General features: G+C 47.8%; 1 protein-coding gene across 1 annotated transcript; it reads left to right on the forward strand.

The window, feature by feature from the left end:
- NOA1 (nitric oxide associated 1) lies at positions 1 to 10021 on the forward strand (the record flags this gene model as incomplete). The annotated part of the gene is made up of 7 exons (XM_026847943.1): positions 1 to 406; positions 1071 to 1235; positions 2097 to 2293; positions 4446 to 4577; positions 6621 to 6737; positions 8400 to 8517; positions 9102 to 10021. Coding segments are annotated over 7 exons (1341 nt in total), but the record flags the coding sequence as incomplete, so codon positions are not given.
- Positions 10022 to 15472: the final 5451 nt, after the last annotated feature.

Genomic DNA, 15472 nt, shown 5'->3' on the forward strand with positions numbered 1-15472 from the left:
GTGCTGGAGCTGCCCGACCCGGTGCTGCCCCAGCTGCCGGCGCTGCTGGGCCCAGACGTCACCGCCGCCGGGCTGCTGGTGGTGGGCAACAAGGTGGACCTGCTGCCCGCCGACTCCTCCGGGCACTTGGGGCGGCTAAGGCAGCGGCTGGTGACAGCGTGTGGTGAGGCCGGCCTGCGCGAAGCCCCGCTGGTGGACGTCCGCCTGGTGAGTGCCAAGACGGGCTTCGGCCTAGAGGGGCTGGTCAGCCGCCTGCAGCGCTCCTGGAAGTGTGCCGGAGACGTCTACCTGCTAGGCGCCACCAACTCCGGCAAGTCGACGCTTTTCAACATCTTGTTGTGCTCCGACTACTGCAAGTCCCGTGCCCCTGACATCGTCAACAGGGCCACCGTCTCCCCCTGGCCAGGTCAGGGGCACCTCTCTTCCCATCACGGCGCGGGTCATCCACGGTGTCGGGTACTCAGAGGCCAGCTGGCCTACCCTCGGCCACCCCTGGGGCAGAGGGACCCGCCACCACGAAGCATCGCCGTTGTGGGCAGTGAGCTCCAGTGCTGTGCCATGCTTCAAATCGTCACCTTCTTTGGGGTGGGAGGCATGCACAGGGCGTGCTGTGTGTCTTGTAGCAGTAAGATGTTTGGTGAACCAGAGCCGGCCTACGTGCTCCCCTGCCAGCAGGGACGGTACCTTTATCTGACATCCCTACCAATTAGGGGTGCCCTCCACTCTAGAAAGACCGGGAGGTGGACTGGTGAGCCCCTGTAAAACAATCATAGGTCAGACCAAGCTGCCTGGAGGTGGGAATTGCCTGAGGTGTGTTAAGTCAGTCTTGACACCACTTGGCTTTGAGACTTATTTCATCAAACCACAGGTGAGTGCAAATCTTGAGCAGGTGGATGCCTCATTTCCACCATCTTGGCTGGCACAGCTAGTACTTAATGGGAGCAGCTGTATTTCTACCTCCAACTTTGTATTACTGGATTTCACCCAAAAGTTTGAGAAGCAATTTTTCTTTTTCTTGCTCCTCAAAGCTTAAATGTGCCACATAGATTGCTACCTTCTTTTTTTTTCAGGGACAACACTGAACCTATTGAAATTTCCAATTATTAATCCTACATGTGACAGGATATTTCGAAGGCAGGAGAGACTGAAAGAGGAGGCAACAAAAACAGAAGATCAGCTAAGCAGTGAAGAAAAAAAGTACCTTAATCAACTTAAAAAGCAAGGTTACTTAGTAGGTGAGTATTGCCTGAGTAAAGGTATTGCCTTTCTGCTCCAATGTAAATACTGTATTACACAAAAGACTGTTAACTTCTTAATTTTCTGTAGAATCCAGCTGATTTTGCCAAGTAATTTCTTCCCACTCTGAAAGAACTAGTTTCCATTTAATTATGGGAAGAACACACTAATCTGTAGAAGCTATAAAGAGTTTCCAAACTTGCATTCAAGTTATTTTGACCATTTTTTGTTCCCTGACTAATGGGTGCAAGCCCTCTAGCTTCTCCGTAGGGAGAATTAGTATTTCTTTTGAGTACTTATTTTTCTGCCATTGTAGTAGTATTGCAGAGGTGTCCTCTGTGCAGTGCACCTCCCATCACCATTTGCTAACCTAGTTCATATTGCTTAGCAGTTTACAGTGATACTGCATTATAGGCTGTCTCTCGCACTCAAAGGAAGAAAACAAATTTCATTTTTCAATAATCACATTTTGGCTGCAGACCACAGTGATCATACATCATTTTAGTATGTATTCAATGTAGGGAGTTGCCAGAAGATAGCCCTGATTTTCAAGTAATTCTGTGTTTGACAGTCTAAGGCACAAAAAAGAATGCAGCCTGCTTTACTGTGAAACAGAAATAATGGAGTGTGATCTGGTCCCTGCTGAGGTTCTGGGGCTTGAGGAATGCTAAACAAGAATTGTAGAAGACATTTCTTGTCATCTTGGCTTTTGAACACACAAATTTCTAATCATGTAGCATCTTTATCACCTTTATATTACTGCTGTGCATCCCTTTTAAACAAGGGAAGGGACAGATGTCCGATTGAAGGAAAGGCAAGTTAATAAATTAATTACAAGGAAACCTTTTGTTTTAATCCAGGAAGAGTTGGAAGAACATTTCACCAGCAGAAGGCTAGACCTGTGGTTGACTTTGACCCTAACATGCTCTCATACAGCATAGATGAAGAGCCCAGACATTCCCCTAGGAAGCGTGAGGAAAGGGAGGAGTTCACATACAACGAAGTGAAGGATGCTCGCTGGTGTTTTGACACTCCAGGGATTGTAAAGGAAAACTGTGTAGGTACTCTCTGGTTCTGTGTTTTGGGATGACAGGGTTTGGGAGTACTGTTCTGCCTTAGCTCTCCCACAGGCACAGTTGTATTTCTGCTGCAGTCCTGGGGTTAGGATTCTTTTGGTTTGGGCAATTGCATTAAAATATGATTTGTATTTATCTGGGAAGGGTTCATTGTGTTAACACTGTTGCATTTCTGAATAGTGCATACTGATCTTTGCAAGGGTACTGTATGACTGCGTCATCAAACTTTGTTAACATCTAAATGAAGGGAAGTAAATGACAAGCTGTAAGCAAGTTTATACCAGCATCACCTGATTAAGTTTGCACTTTTTAAGCTCTACCAGCCTACTGAAAAAGGTGGAGCTTAGGAGGATAACCAGTGTTGTGTGAACCAAGTCTTTGAGAAAGCATTTTCCTGAAGCTGGCAGGATCTGCAGTGCTCCTGTTAATAGCTCCAATACATCAGACCTACATCAGTGTTTCAGCACACGTTCAAAAAAGTTGTGTTTTGATTTTTTGATCACTTTGATACCTGTGCAGAGAGCTACAGGTCATCTTTTGGGGAAGATGAAAAAGTATGGGAGGTAAGAGAATGAAGTGCAAGAACTGTACAGTCATCAGCTTAGAGACCTGGTTTGGTAACAGGAGATTGGATATGTTCTTCCTTCTTTTGGAGTTGGATAAGTGTAGAAAACAAGTGGCCTTCGCTGTTTCTGACTTTGATGATTCTTGCTGTGCCTTTGGACAGCTACCTGCCAAGTTTCAGACCAAACTTAAGTCCTGAGGTCAGTGTTTGATTTAACTGTAGGACAAGCAGATGGTCTGTGTGGCAGATTTTGTCAGGGGAGTTTTTTAGTTAAGAGCAGGTGTGAGCTTTTTTTCTTTTGGAAGAAGAGGGGAGGGAAGGAAAGTGGCTGTTAGCATATGATGGAATTAAATTTTTGTTCTTGGATGTTTGTTTTTAGCTGCTTCCTCATGACTCTTTCCAAAGCCAAGCTTCTGGAAAGTCTGGGAGAGGATTACTGATAACTCAGATCTTGGATTAAGCATTGCCAAACACATCAGAAAACCTGCAGTTAGCAGGACAAAACCTCATCTTTTGGAATCAGTGTTGAAGGCTCCCCTGACTTTCAAGCTAAAGATTGGCTGCCTGTGAACTTAGGAAGAGCATTCAGGGCACTGGCTGCACCACAACCCATGTTAGTTCAGGCTTTTAATGCTTGAATTGAGGTTAATCCTCATGGCCAGACTGCTACAAACTTGCATTTGCATGACTGTAGCATGCATGGGGGACACAGTCTGAAGCATTACTGCTGTCAGTTCCCTGTGTTTAGGAAAGAGACACCGTCAACCTGAAGACTAGTCTCTTCCTTCAGGGCACTGCTTCCTCTGAACTTCTGTGCTTGTGTCGTTTCATAGCTGGGTTTGAACAGTTACTTCTTTAAGAAGTAATCCGACTGCTATGGCTGCAGCATTACTGGTTAAATTGCTGGCTTTGGGGTGGATCATTTCACTGAAACAAGTTAGCACTGAAGCAGATGAGCCCGTTTAAGGCAGGAGATGGAAGGAAAGGGAGGAGAGGAAGACAGGCAGCAGGAGCATTTGGGAGGCCTCACAGAGGGGAGAGCTTGTTTTGCTGTGCCTGGGGTAGGGATCCACGCTGTGTGGCAGGCTGGTCATCCTGCAGTTTGAGTTGTGTCACAGTACTTTTCTTTCAGCACTTTTCTTTCAGTAAGATGAGACTAGCTTTGCTGCTAGTATTGTTGTGGTGCTTTGTGTCACTACATAAGTGGAGTACCTCAAATGTCATAGCTGAAGGTGGTCTCTGGTTCTGCACATGGCAGCACTCATGCTAAAGCACAGTAAATCTTGTGTGAGCTTGTTGCAGCCAGACCCAGAATTCCCAAATCCATGGTCCAACAGGCTGCTGGCAGCTCTTATACTTTGTTATGGACCCTGCATTGCCATGGAGATTGGTGACATCCCTGACTCATCCTGTTTCTCACTTACCATGTGGACCAGAATTGAACTGTCCTGTTAGATGTTCTTCACACTGCTCTACTTGATCTTTCTCCTCTATCAGTATAATACCAGAATTTCATTGACTCATTAAAACATCTGGAATAAGTTATGGCAATACAATTTATTTTGCAGGTTTTAAATCTCCTGACAGATAAAGAAGTAAAGCTGGTTTTGCCAACACGTGCCATCATTCCACGGACCTTCATTCTCAAGCCAGGAATGGTTTTGTTTTTAGCAGCCTTGGGACGTGTAGACTACTTAGAGGTAAGGGAAGAAAGGATTCTATGAGCAGCTGCTTCATCTCTTGTGATAGTACCAGATGATAAAAGGCTTTCTGGATAGCTTTTCCAGACCCTTTCTTTGCTGCTTTTGTGGTGACGAATCTGTTAGTAAAGCACGCATAAAGTCAGAATGCCTTGGGATGGGGAATTGCAGTTGAAAGGTTTGATACTTGTTACCAGCATGCAGTATTTTACATTGTATGACAGTAACTGCTTTTGAATGCTGACAGACGCCTTCAGCTTAGTGTGCTTCCCATAACATACAGAGGCACAAGGCAGAGAGGGAAGGAGGAGAGTGCCAGAATTAGCTGGAAAATAGTTGGGTTTCCTCATTTCTGTGTTTCATGAAAGCTGTTTGCCATGAGAGAAAAGCATGGGCATTTTGCTTTCCTGACACAGACCTCTGAAGAATTTGCCCAATGAAGCAATTAAATGCACATGTATTTTAGTTTCGTAAAAATATTTTTAAAAGGTGCTCTGTGTGTGTCCCCACCAATTCCTTCCATTTATTAGAAATCCCATGCCATACATGTTTATTGAAGTGTGTGGAGCTGACCTCCCGTGATGTTTCCTCTGGAAGTGGTGGTTTCTTCCAGCTATGGATCTAGCAGTTACGATAATGCCTTCCTCAGTAGTTTGCCCCAGTTTGGGAAAGGTGTGTATGTATGGCTATTCCTTTGTGTCAGTCAGCTTTCCAAGATCACCATAAAATGTTGAATTGTTACTTTGCTGAGGGCATTTTTGACCTAGTGGAAGAAAACCAGAAAGGTGGAGGTGACAGCATTCTGTAATTAATAATGTACCAGTAAGGCAGGAGAGCTCCATCATAGTTAAGGTGAGAATGCAGAGCCCTGTCCCAAAAAAACAGCTTGGCAGTACAGAAGAGTAATGCCTTACTCAGGAATAAATGCTGTTTGTGATGAGAGCAACCCAGCAGAAGAAAGCCTGTCTTTATCCATACTGTCTTGGGCAAAGCTCTAGGAAAAGAACATGTAGACATGTTGGTTGGGAGCTATCAGGGACTTAAGAAAGCACCTGGATTTGCATCCCTGACAAAGTAGGACAGCAATACAGGTGACATCTTGCTGGCAGTAAACACCCTCTGCAGAAACACTGTGAGATGAGGCAGCTACAAGGCCCCTCAAGGGGTGGTTTTGTTGTGAGGGATGACTTTTGGTCTTGGAAGTTGTGGAGAACACAGCTGATGTTGGCAGCCTAGGTAACCTGAAGTCAGGGTAAAAAAAGTGCTACACTATCTCCTGATGAGAGCATCAGGCTCAGAGACCTGTCCAGTGCAGCAGGGCTGGCAGTTAGGATTCCTTCATGTAATGGTGCTCTTAGCAAGCTGAGCTATGCATGTTTAGGGCCCCACAGGTCCTTGGTATCTGTCTTGGCCCATTGCTATGTCAGCATTGCAAATGTACATCTTCCAGAGACCTTGGAGGAAGGCAGCTGTGCTCACATCATGACAGAGGACCCCTGCCTCAGATTAGGTCTGTGAGGAACTTGAAGCAATCACTGAACTTGAGTTTCTATATTTCAGGCTGCTAGCAGTGTTTGTAGAGGTTTCTTCCCTCTCTGGCCTTGTTTGCTTTTTGTGCAAAAGTTTGATGGGAGATGCATGTTAGAAATGTAAAGTTCTAGGAGAAGAAGCACCAGACAGGAGATGTCCATCACTCACCTCTCACTATATAACCACACCAAGTTTGTTCTTGGTAATTAAACTTGAGCAAAGACACCTCCTGGATGATTTGCCTGAGCTGAGCAGATGTGATGGCAAGGGGATATGGTATTGGGAGTACTTTGAGTCAGGATGGTGAAGCCATGGGTGCTTCTCTCCTGGAAGCTCATCTTCCCCATTTATATAAATCCTGGCTCTGCAGTGACCCAAGGACCACTCAGACAAGGAGTGGACATCAGTCGAACAAGTTTTCAACATGCAGGAAAGAAATGGAGCAGGAGAGAGCAATTTGAGGCTGCTTTTCTGTTATTGTAACATCCATCCTTCTCTTGTTATTTATTTCAGGGAGAAAAGTCTGCCTGGTTTTCTGTCATGGCTTCTAACCTGTTGCCAGTCCACATTTCTACCCTGAATAATGCAGATGCCGTCTATGAGAAACATGCTGGCCAAGAATTACTAAAGGTAAGAGGAGGTGCTGTTGTGGGCTTTCGTTTGCAGGTGGACACGCTCTCCTCCCTGCATGGTGAAACGTTCACCCCAGCTGGGGCACAATTGACAGGAAAAAACAGCATGTGTCAGTATCTGGCTTGAGCCCAGAGGGCAACTGAGCACCACGCAGCCACTCCCTCACTCCTTCCACCTCAGGAATGGGAAGGAGAGAATACAACAAAAGGCTTCTTGGTCAAGACAAGGATAGGGAGGGATGACTAACCGATTATGGTCACCAGCAAAAGACAGACTCTTAGGGGAATAAAAAGAAAATAAATTTAATTCAGACACCACCAATAACACTTAACAGAGTAGGACAGTGAGAAGCATTACCACTTCTTAAAAACACCTTTCCCCCACCCCTCCCTTCTTCCCCAACTCAGCTTTGCTCCTAATTTCTCTACCTCCTCCCCCCAGTGGTGCAGGGGGCGGGGAATGGGGGGTGCAGTCAGTCCCACTGCTCCTTCTACCTTAGGGGGAGGACTCCTCACACTCTTCCCTGCTCCAATGTGGAATCCCTTCCACAAGAGACAGTCCTTCATGAACATTCTCCAACATGAGTCCTCCCCACAGGCTGCAGATGTTCACAAACTGCTCCAGCGTGCAGTTCTCTCCCATGCATTGTCCTCCCAGCGCCGAACTACAACAGCATGGCCTTCTCTCAGAGTCCTGACCTTCTTCACGCACAGTCACCTCCTCCAGCGTGGAGTCCTCCATGGGCTGCAGGGGCACAGCCTGTCTTCTCACCATGGGCTGCAGGGGAGTCACCACTCTGGCAAACCTCCCCCCTGACTCCTCCTCTTCCTTTCTTCCACTGACCTCAGTGTTTGCAGAGGTGTCTCCCTCACAACTCCCACTCCTCTTCCCAGGTTCCCGTTCTGAAATACGTTATCACAGAGGTGCAGCCACCATCACTAGTTGGCTCAGCCTTGGCGCAGAGGTGAGTCTGACTTGAAGTGGGGAAGCTTTGAGAAACTTCTCACAGGGGCCACCCCTGTAGCCTTTTCCCCCACTACCAAAACCCTGCCACACACACAAACCCAGCACAGTCAGGAGTTCAGGACTTCTGTGGTGGGAGAGTAGAGATCTGCAGTGTGCAGCACTCTTCCACAGGCTGCGTGGCTGCAGCTGTGTTAGGAAAGAGCACCTGAGATGGGGTTTCAGAACAGATTACAGTTGAAAAATGTACCTTTCTTATTCTTTCCTTGCTGGATCCTCTGCACATCTCTTCGTCTTCTGGTGGTCTGACTTTTTCCTTGGTATTGCTACATACTGTGTAGCACTTGCTGGGGGACGGGGTGAGCTGTCCCTGTCCTGGCAGCTTCATTCCTGTGCACATCGAGAACAGGTGCTGTCCCCTGTCCCTCACATCAGGGCAGCAGGCTTGAGCCACCAGCTGGGTCCTGCAGTGGGCACTCCATCTTAGCTCACCTCTGAGCTCCCACTGGTTTGCTCTGGATGTGCTCTGGATGTTCTTGGCAAACCTGAAAACTCCTGTAGGGTATTCAAGCCAGCTCTTAACATGGCTAACAATGGTCTAATATCTTTATTCCCACTTGTGCCTTGTTCACCAGTTTAAGGTAGTGCTGAAGCATCTCTTGACTGTTAAATCTTTTCTCCATGTTTCGATTTTAGGTTCCCATGGGTGGCAAAGAGCGAATGAAAGAGTTCCCTCCACTTGTCCCTCAGGACATTACACTGAAAGGAATTGGTACCACTGAGGCAGTTGCAGATATCAAGCTTTCCTCTGCAGGTAATTTTAATATTTCTTCATTAGTTTGCTTTGCAGGGTCTACATCCTAGAAACATTGATGGGAAGAGGCCTCTGAAGGCATGAAGCTCTATTTCCTGCTCAGAGCAGGACTGTCACCAACACAAAATCAGGGCAGCCGTGACTCTGTCCAGCTGAGGCTTTGCAGTCCCTGAGAATGGAGATTGACAACCACGGTTGTACAGGATGACCACATTGCAATACGTTGTGCTCTGACTGCCATACAAGTTCCACAGCATCAGGAATGGCAGCGACACTGTTGGCTGTCCAGGAGAGAGGGAAAGGGCCATGGATTAGAAAGCTTTATTGTTGTGGTTTTGTAATTCCTACCATCCGTCTTAAGTTCACCGGGAAAGAGCTGTGTCTGGGGAAGAGTAAGATGTGGATTTAGGTGCTATCTTCTATTGGGAAAGGGCTGGGTATTTGAGTTTGCTTTCTCACAGAAATCACACTGGATAACTCGAGTTCTTCGCCAACATGGGAAGCACTGAGTTTGTGTCAGAACCCTCATTCAGATCCCAGTGACTCGTCTCACTGACTGACTCTGGTTTTTTTTGGCTGTGCAGGCTGGGTGGCAGTGACGGCTCATGCAGAAGAGAAATTGCTGCTCCGAGCCTATACTCCTGAGGGCACTGCGTTGGTGGTGCGGGAGCCTCCCCTTTTGCCGTACATCAGTACCATCAGAGGGTCCCGGATCGCAGGCACTGTTGCCTATAGGACCAAAAAGCCTCCCTCCGTGGTGGAAAACCTGAAAACCACAGGGAAAAGATAGCACTTCTCATCATTTGAGCAAGGTAGAAGACAGAACAGCCTGTGGAGAACCTTATTGCTTATTGGTATTCAGGGGATATTGGACTCCTTTTTAAAGGCAGACAGGCACATTTTTGAAAGCAGGCCTGGGGAGGAACTCCACAAGTCCACACCTGATCCAGCTGCTGAACTGCAGCCATTTTGAATGAGCTGGGTGGCTGGTACCTTGCTGTGAGAGGTGAAACAGCTTCTCCCTGGGACCTGCCAGTATCTCTGAGCAAATCCCTTTACCTGTTTCCTCTTGAAATATAGAATGAAAACTCACCTGCCTGCCCTGGGCTGGATTTGCTACTCATAGAGTAGGTCTTCTTTTGCAGACACGCTCCCACAGGTCAGAAATCATCACCTTATTCTTGGAGGCTTTATGGTGTTTCCAAGGTGGAAGGAAGTAGTGGAGGGAGTGGGGGGGAGCAAGGAATGCTCCAGTGTGGTATGACCTTCCTAGTGGCTGATAAGAATTCAACATCGACCAAAAATCAGGTCCTTTCAGTCCTTCAACATCTGGAGCAGACAAGGGGGTGCAACATGTTGCTTTTGGACACAGGGAAGGTGAATTCATGAAAAGCAGGTCTGCTCGTATGCTTGAAGAGGAAACTTGCAGCTCACTGCTTTGATTTGGTTTGTAGCTTGTGTAAAGGTTTCTGAGAGTGAGGATGTAGAATAAAACTTTGCAAAGCCACTCCTATGTTTCCTTTTTGAATCACTGACAAAGCACTCTTGTGGGGGCATGAGCATCCTGTGAACTACATGAAAACTCCATCAGGAAGGCCAGTGTTAGAGGAAAGTGTATCATGCCCCTGAGGTTGCAGCCCCACTCCAGTTACTGGTACAGCCAGCCTCCCTCATAGACACACAGTGGGTGAGGACTCTGCTGGTCCCATCGCCTTACAGTCTCCCAGAGCCATCCAGGTGTTTTGACACCCTGAGCTGGCTATTAGAGACCCCCACACCCCTTTTCTCCCAGTCCATTTCACCTGTTCTCCAGCTAATCCAGCTTGATCCTCACTAGTGATGGCATACCTGTCCCCACTTCACTGGCTGCACCATGGACACACAGCTCCTTCAACCCACAGTCTGACTTCAGTTGCTGCTCTCATGTCCCCATATGGACACAGAATACAGAGCCCTCACGCAGTTAGAAAGGAATTTAATAAGGACACCAGGTAGATTGATCAGGTGCTAGGGCAGTGACAAACAAGCGTACTGACAAGCCAACTATTTATACATAACTATCCCTCTATTTCCCACACTTGTTCTTCAAATTGCCTAAATCCCTCCCTTTTTCCAGCTGTGATTCCTCCCGTGAACAAATCTTGTTCAATCTCAGTATGTTCTTCTGCTGCATCCCCTGATGTGCGTCACATCCATAGACAACAATCCTCCTTAGACCAAAAGGTGACCTGGAGAGCTCTGAGATACAGACTCACAGGATGGTTGGTGTTGAAGTGACATCTGGAGGTTCTCTGTCCAGCCTCCCTGCTCAAGCAAGGCCACGTGGAGCAGGCTGCCCAGGATTGTGCCTAGATGGTTTAAGATCTGCAGGGATGGAGACCACAACCTTCCCTGGGCAACATGTGCCAGTGCTCTCACCCTCACAGTAAAAAAGGGTTTCCTGATGTTCAGAAGGAACCCTCTGTGTTTCAGTTTGTGCCCATTGCCTCCTGTCCTGACACGGGGCACCACTGAAAAGAACCTGGCTCTGTCCTCCTTATACTCTCCCTTCAGGTGTTATAAACATTGACAAGATCTGTCTCCAAGAGAAAGACATTGTGATGGATTTTGCTCCTGGCCAGAGGGACTGATGGCTCTGCAAACACAGCCCTGGGAGGGGCCCAGACAGCTGTTGGTTCCTCAGGAGTCCTTCAGTTGCGTTCCTATCTGCTATTGTGCCCCTGTACAGCTCTAGGTTTGTGCAGATGGGCCTTTGATGGGCTAATGGCTCCGATGATGGCCCTGGGAGTAGCCAGTCAGGGCATTATTTGGGCTTTGCTTCCCACCACTGTCTGTGTGTGCTCCTTTGTGGGTGTGCAGCCTGGCCTGGAGAAGTTGCTTTAGTCTGCATGATGCTTAAAGATGTCTCTTCACTTGCCTGCGGCTACGTTTAGACAGCTCAACAGGGCCAGCCTGCAGAAACCCAGCACTCGCCCCATCCTGCTGCTTAAAATGACATTTCCAGACAAAACTAACCACAGGCATCGCTTTTTGCTTATGCTGTTACACAGATACACGATGTTTTGTGCCTTGAGGAGAACCTGTTTTGTGCCGGTAACATACTTCATGGCAATGCAGGGCATTGGGCAGGTGTTGAAGGGCTTCTGCAAAAGCCGTGCCCTGCCATGAGAGCAGCAGCCAGCTATCAACAGCCCCAGCTGGGAACAAAAATGGATGCTCCTGACACATGCTAAACCCTGGTATGCAGGAGTTTGTAATGTGGAAGCAATTAGTGCCTCAATGAAAGCATAGATATGCCTTTTATGAGTTCCCAGGGCTGAATTACACAGGAGCTGAAGACCTGCTTGGAAACGTTTCTCAAATGGAGGGTTTTGTGTCTGGTTTATACCAGACAGCCTGAAATGTAAGACAGTTTTCACCATGCCTGTGAACAACGGCTGATTTCATCTTAGCACAGGAACCAAAAGCAAAAGTGATTTGAGTCTGTGCAAAACTGAGGCATAAAGAAAGGGCTGGGAAGGTCCAACCCCCTGGAAGGTTTGCTCTTCAGGGGTGTCCCAGTGTGCACTAGCAGGGTGCAATCATAGCTGCTCCAGAAGAGAGTGTTCAGAACCATTCAGTTTTCTGGAGAACTGCACAAAAAAACAGCTCATGGCTTCAGATGGGGTCGTTAAAATACAGGTAAAATCCTACAGAAAGACAGATTTGAATGTATAACAGCTAAAGCTGGCTGACTGTCGGGGCTAAAAGCTGTAAAGCTGCCTTTGAGCTGTTGGGGGGGTTGCAGTACCCAGAGGTGTTTGTGTACCTGGACAGGGATGCTCCTCAACTTCCTGGCCAAGCACAGAGAGCTGGGTTGGAGCGGGGCAGTGTGGCATGCAGAACTGGGCCAGGCAAGGGAGGGCTGCAACTCCCTGCCACCCTGCAAGCAGGGACATGCTGCTGTGGCTGGGAACCCGTAGGTTGGTTTGCTTTGGCATGCATCCGATGTGGTGCCAGCTCACAAAAAAAAAAAAGGCAGCTTCCTTTCCCTGCCCAGTGGCTATTACCTTTTCAGAGCGGCTCACGACAGGGGACTCCCAGCCTAGGGAAATTGCTGCTGCTTTTCATGGCAAGAGCAGAACAAGTTCCACATAAAGTTTGAAATTGTGCCCACTGTTAACACTCCCAAAATAGCCTGTAATGTGGGGAGAGGTACATTGGGCTGGGAGCCTAATAGACCAGAAGTTTCAAGCATCTGTTTCCTGGTGATTTTCCTGTGATTCACAGCTTGCAGTTGCCCATAAACTCCCCTCACCAGCAAGTGTCTTCACTGATCTTGTAGCTAAATTGCTAGGGAGTTGCCCATCATGATTGGTGATGGAGCAGAAACTTGGTGATGGGTCCATGGCAGGGTGGTGCATTGACCCATCCCCGTGGTTCCTGCAGTGGCAGAGGGGAGTTTTGCCCATGCAGGTCAGTCAGCAGTGACCTGAAACACCAGAGGGAATTCCTGACCAGCTGCTGTCGGTGGTAGCATCCCATGCCACACACTGGGTGTCACAGTGTGGCTGCGGTCACATCTTTGAACTATTCTGTGCCTCAGGTCCCCAGTCCAGCCTCACCAGGAAGCACCAAATCAAGAAAGAGGAAAAAAAGAAAAAAGAAGCCCTCAAACCATCAGGGCTATTGTGGCCAGCCCTGAGCAAGTCCAAGGCTTAGTGCCTTTTGGAAGAACTAGAGCAGCACACAAACCCTTTACTAAAACCAGGACACCCAGCACAGTGATGGGAAAGGGGCTTACCCTTCTTTTGGTGTTCCTCCATGATTACAGGGCACAGGGATACTGAACAGAGTGCAAACAGCCAGGCCAGGTCAGAGGGCAGGCAAACATGTGCTATGCTAACCATGTGTTAGCTGGAGAGTGAAAGGGCTCAAACCAGTGAGTTTCTGATTAAGTCTAAACTGTGATGCATTAAAGTTTTGCTTGTGTTTGTTTCCCAAGGACGCCTCAACAGTTTTTCCTAGGCCTCTTTGTCTGTCTAGACAAAAGTCAAATGCTCCCTATATAACTCACTGATAGCAGTCTTCAATGGGCCCTTGGGCAAACTAAAATAAAGGGGAACTTGAACAAAAGGACACAGAGATACAGTCTAGGGAGGACGATCTCGCCGATTTAGGAAGACACCTGGACTTTACCTCACAGCGCATGCTCCGGGAAGATCAGACTTGTGACTTCTTCCCTCCACCACCAAAGACCCTCACTCTATTTTGACTACACATGCTCGGACTATGTAAATGAATTCCAGAACTCATTATCATAAGACACCCCTTTCCAGGAAACCTAATTAATATGTATGATTTGTGTGTATGTCAACTGATGTCCCTTGCTAGTTGGTGGGAGCCCTTACGGTGGAGAATCCCCAGGGCGACCCCAACACTGCTAATAAAGAATACCTGCTTAACAGTTAGATTGGATTCTGACTGTTGAGTGAATTTCTTCGATTCAGTAGCATGTGCTCTGCCGTGACTGCGGGGTGCATGCCTGCAATGCCACAGCTGCGTGTTGTGCATTGCACAAGCATGTGCTATGCTGCAAGCATGTGCTCCTGAAATCCCCACTTAAAAATCACTGCCCCTTGGCAGTTTCACCTCCTGAGTGCCTGCTTAAGGCAGCACACACCTGTGCCAGCACTCAGAAGGTGGTCCTGCCACTTTATAACCACGCAGGGCACTGCCAATGTTCCTGCCCTGGCATCCCCACCAAGGGACTGGTCACCATCTTTCCACTCAACTTTTTGCCCCAACTCTCCTTCGTCTGTCTGTGATGGACACAAACCTCATCTGTCCCCTCACCTCCAGCACAGCCTCTGCTGCAGATGACAGCAGTTTGAGTGCTCTGACCTACACAGGGCTAAAGGAGCCAACAAGGCTCCTCTGAGCAGCTCATGGGCAAGGGGCAGGTTCAGCCGCCTGCCTTGAGCCTGAGGGTGTCAGAGCACTGCCACGACATTGTCTTGCCACAGGTCAGGTGCCTGCGGCAAAGGAGGGAGATGCAGGGAACTCAAGTTACCAAGCTTAAAAATACAACCTGACCAAGGGTAGGGTTTTGTTCTTCTAGAATTACCTTTTCCTATGTACAGGTTATACTGTACGTGAACAAGGTAAAGCCACTTGTGTCAGCATGGCTAAGCTTTAAAAACAAACAAACCAACCACAAAACCAAAATCGGGAACCTAGCATTTCAGGTCCTTCAGAGCATCAGCAATGCCTGAATAAGGCAGCTGAATTAAGAAATGAACTTGCTCTGTCTCCATACAAGGCAGCAGAAAGCTAAGCTATTCCTCACTTGAGGTAACTCACCTTTTAGGCATCTGGGTGAGTGGGCAGGAGTTCACACTGGCCTGCAAGGTACCATGGAGACATGCACTTGTGCTTGGCTACCCAGTTTTGTAAAAAAACCAACTCGGCATAAAGCAGCTTCTAAGCATGTTTTCAGCCTAGCAGGTTTTATCCTGGTTTTCTATCAGGAAAAACTAGCAGGTTTTCCACGAAGGTGCAAGGAGCTAGCCAAAGATAAGGATGAGCTGACTGCATGTTTTAAGGGAAAATGGTTTCTCAGGTTACCAACCCACTTGTGTTCTCCTGTTTCAGCTAGTTTGTCCCCAGAACACCTTCCTGGGGGTGGGGGACAGCACTAATTGGTGGTACAAAGGGCAGGGCCTCCTCTATTGATCCTTTTTGAAATCATTAACTCACACAGCACAGGCAGAGAGGCACACAAGTATCCAGACCCTACTGTATATATGCCATTCTCCCAGAGCACCTCCCTTGCAGTCCATGGGCAGGCTCAGGTACCACTCCTGTTCCCTGTCCGTACACTGGCTTTACTGTAAACTGCATACACATTGTCTACAGGACTTCAAGGGGAGCAAACTAAACCCTGCCCCTCACTCAGGTGATGACAGCCCTGCCA

This window comes from Athene cunicularia (assembly GCF_003259725.1).
Source record: "Athene cunicularia isolate RWA chromosome 4 unlocalized genomic scaffold, athCun1 chr4_part2, whole genome shotgun sequence".
Lineage (NCBI taxonomy): Eukaryota > Metazoa > Chordata > Aves > Strigiformes > Strigidae > Athene > Athene cunicularia.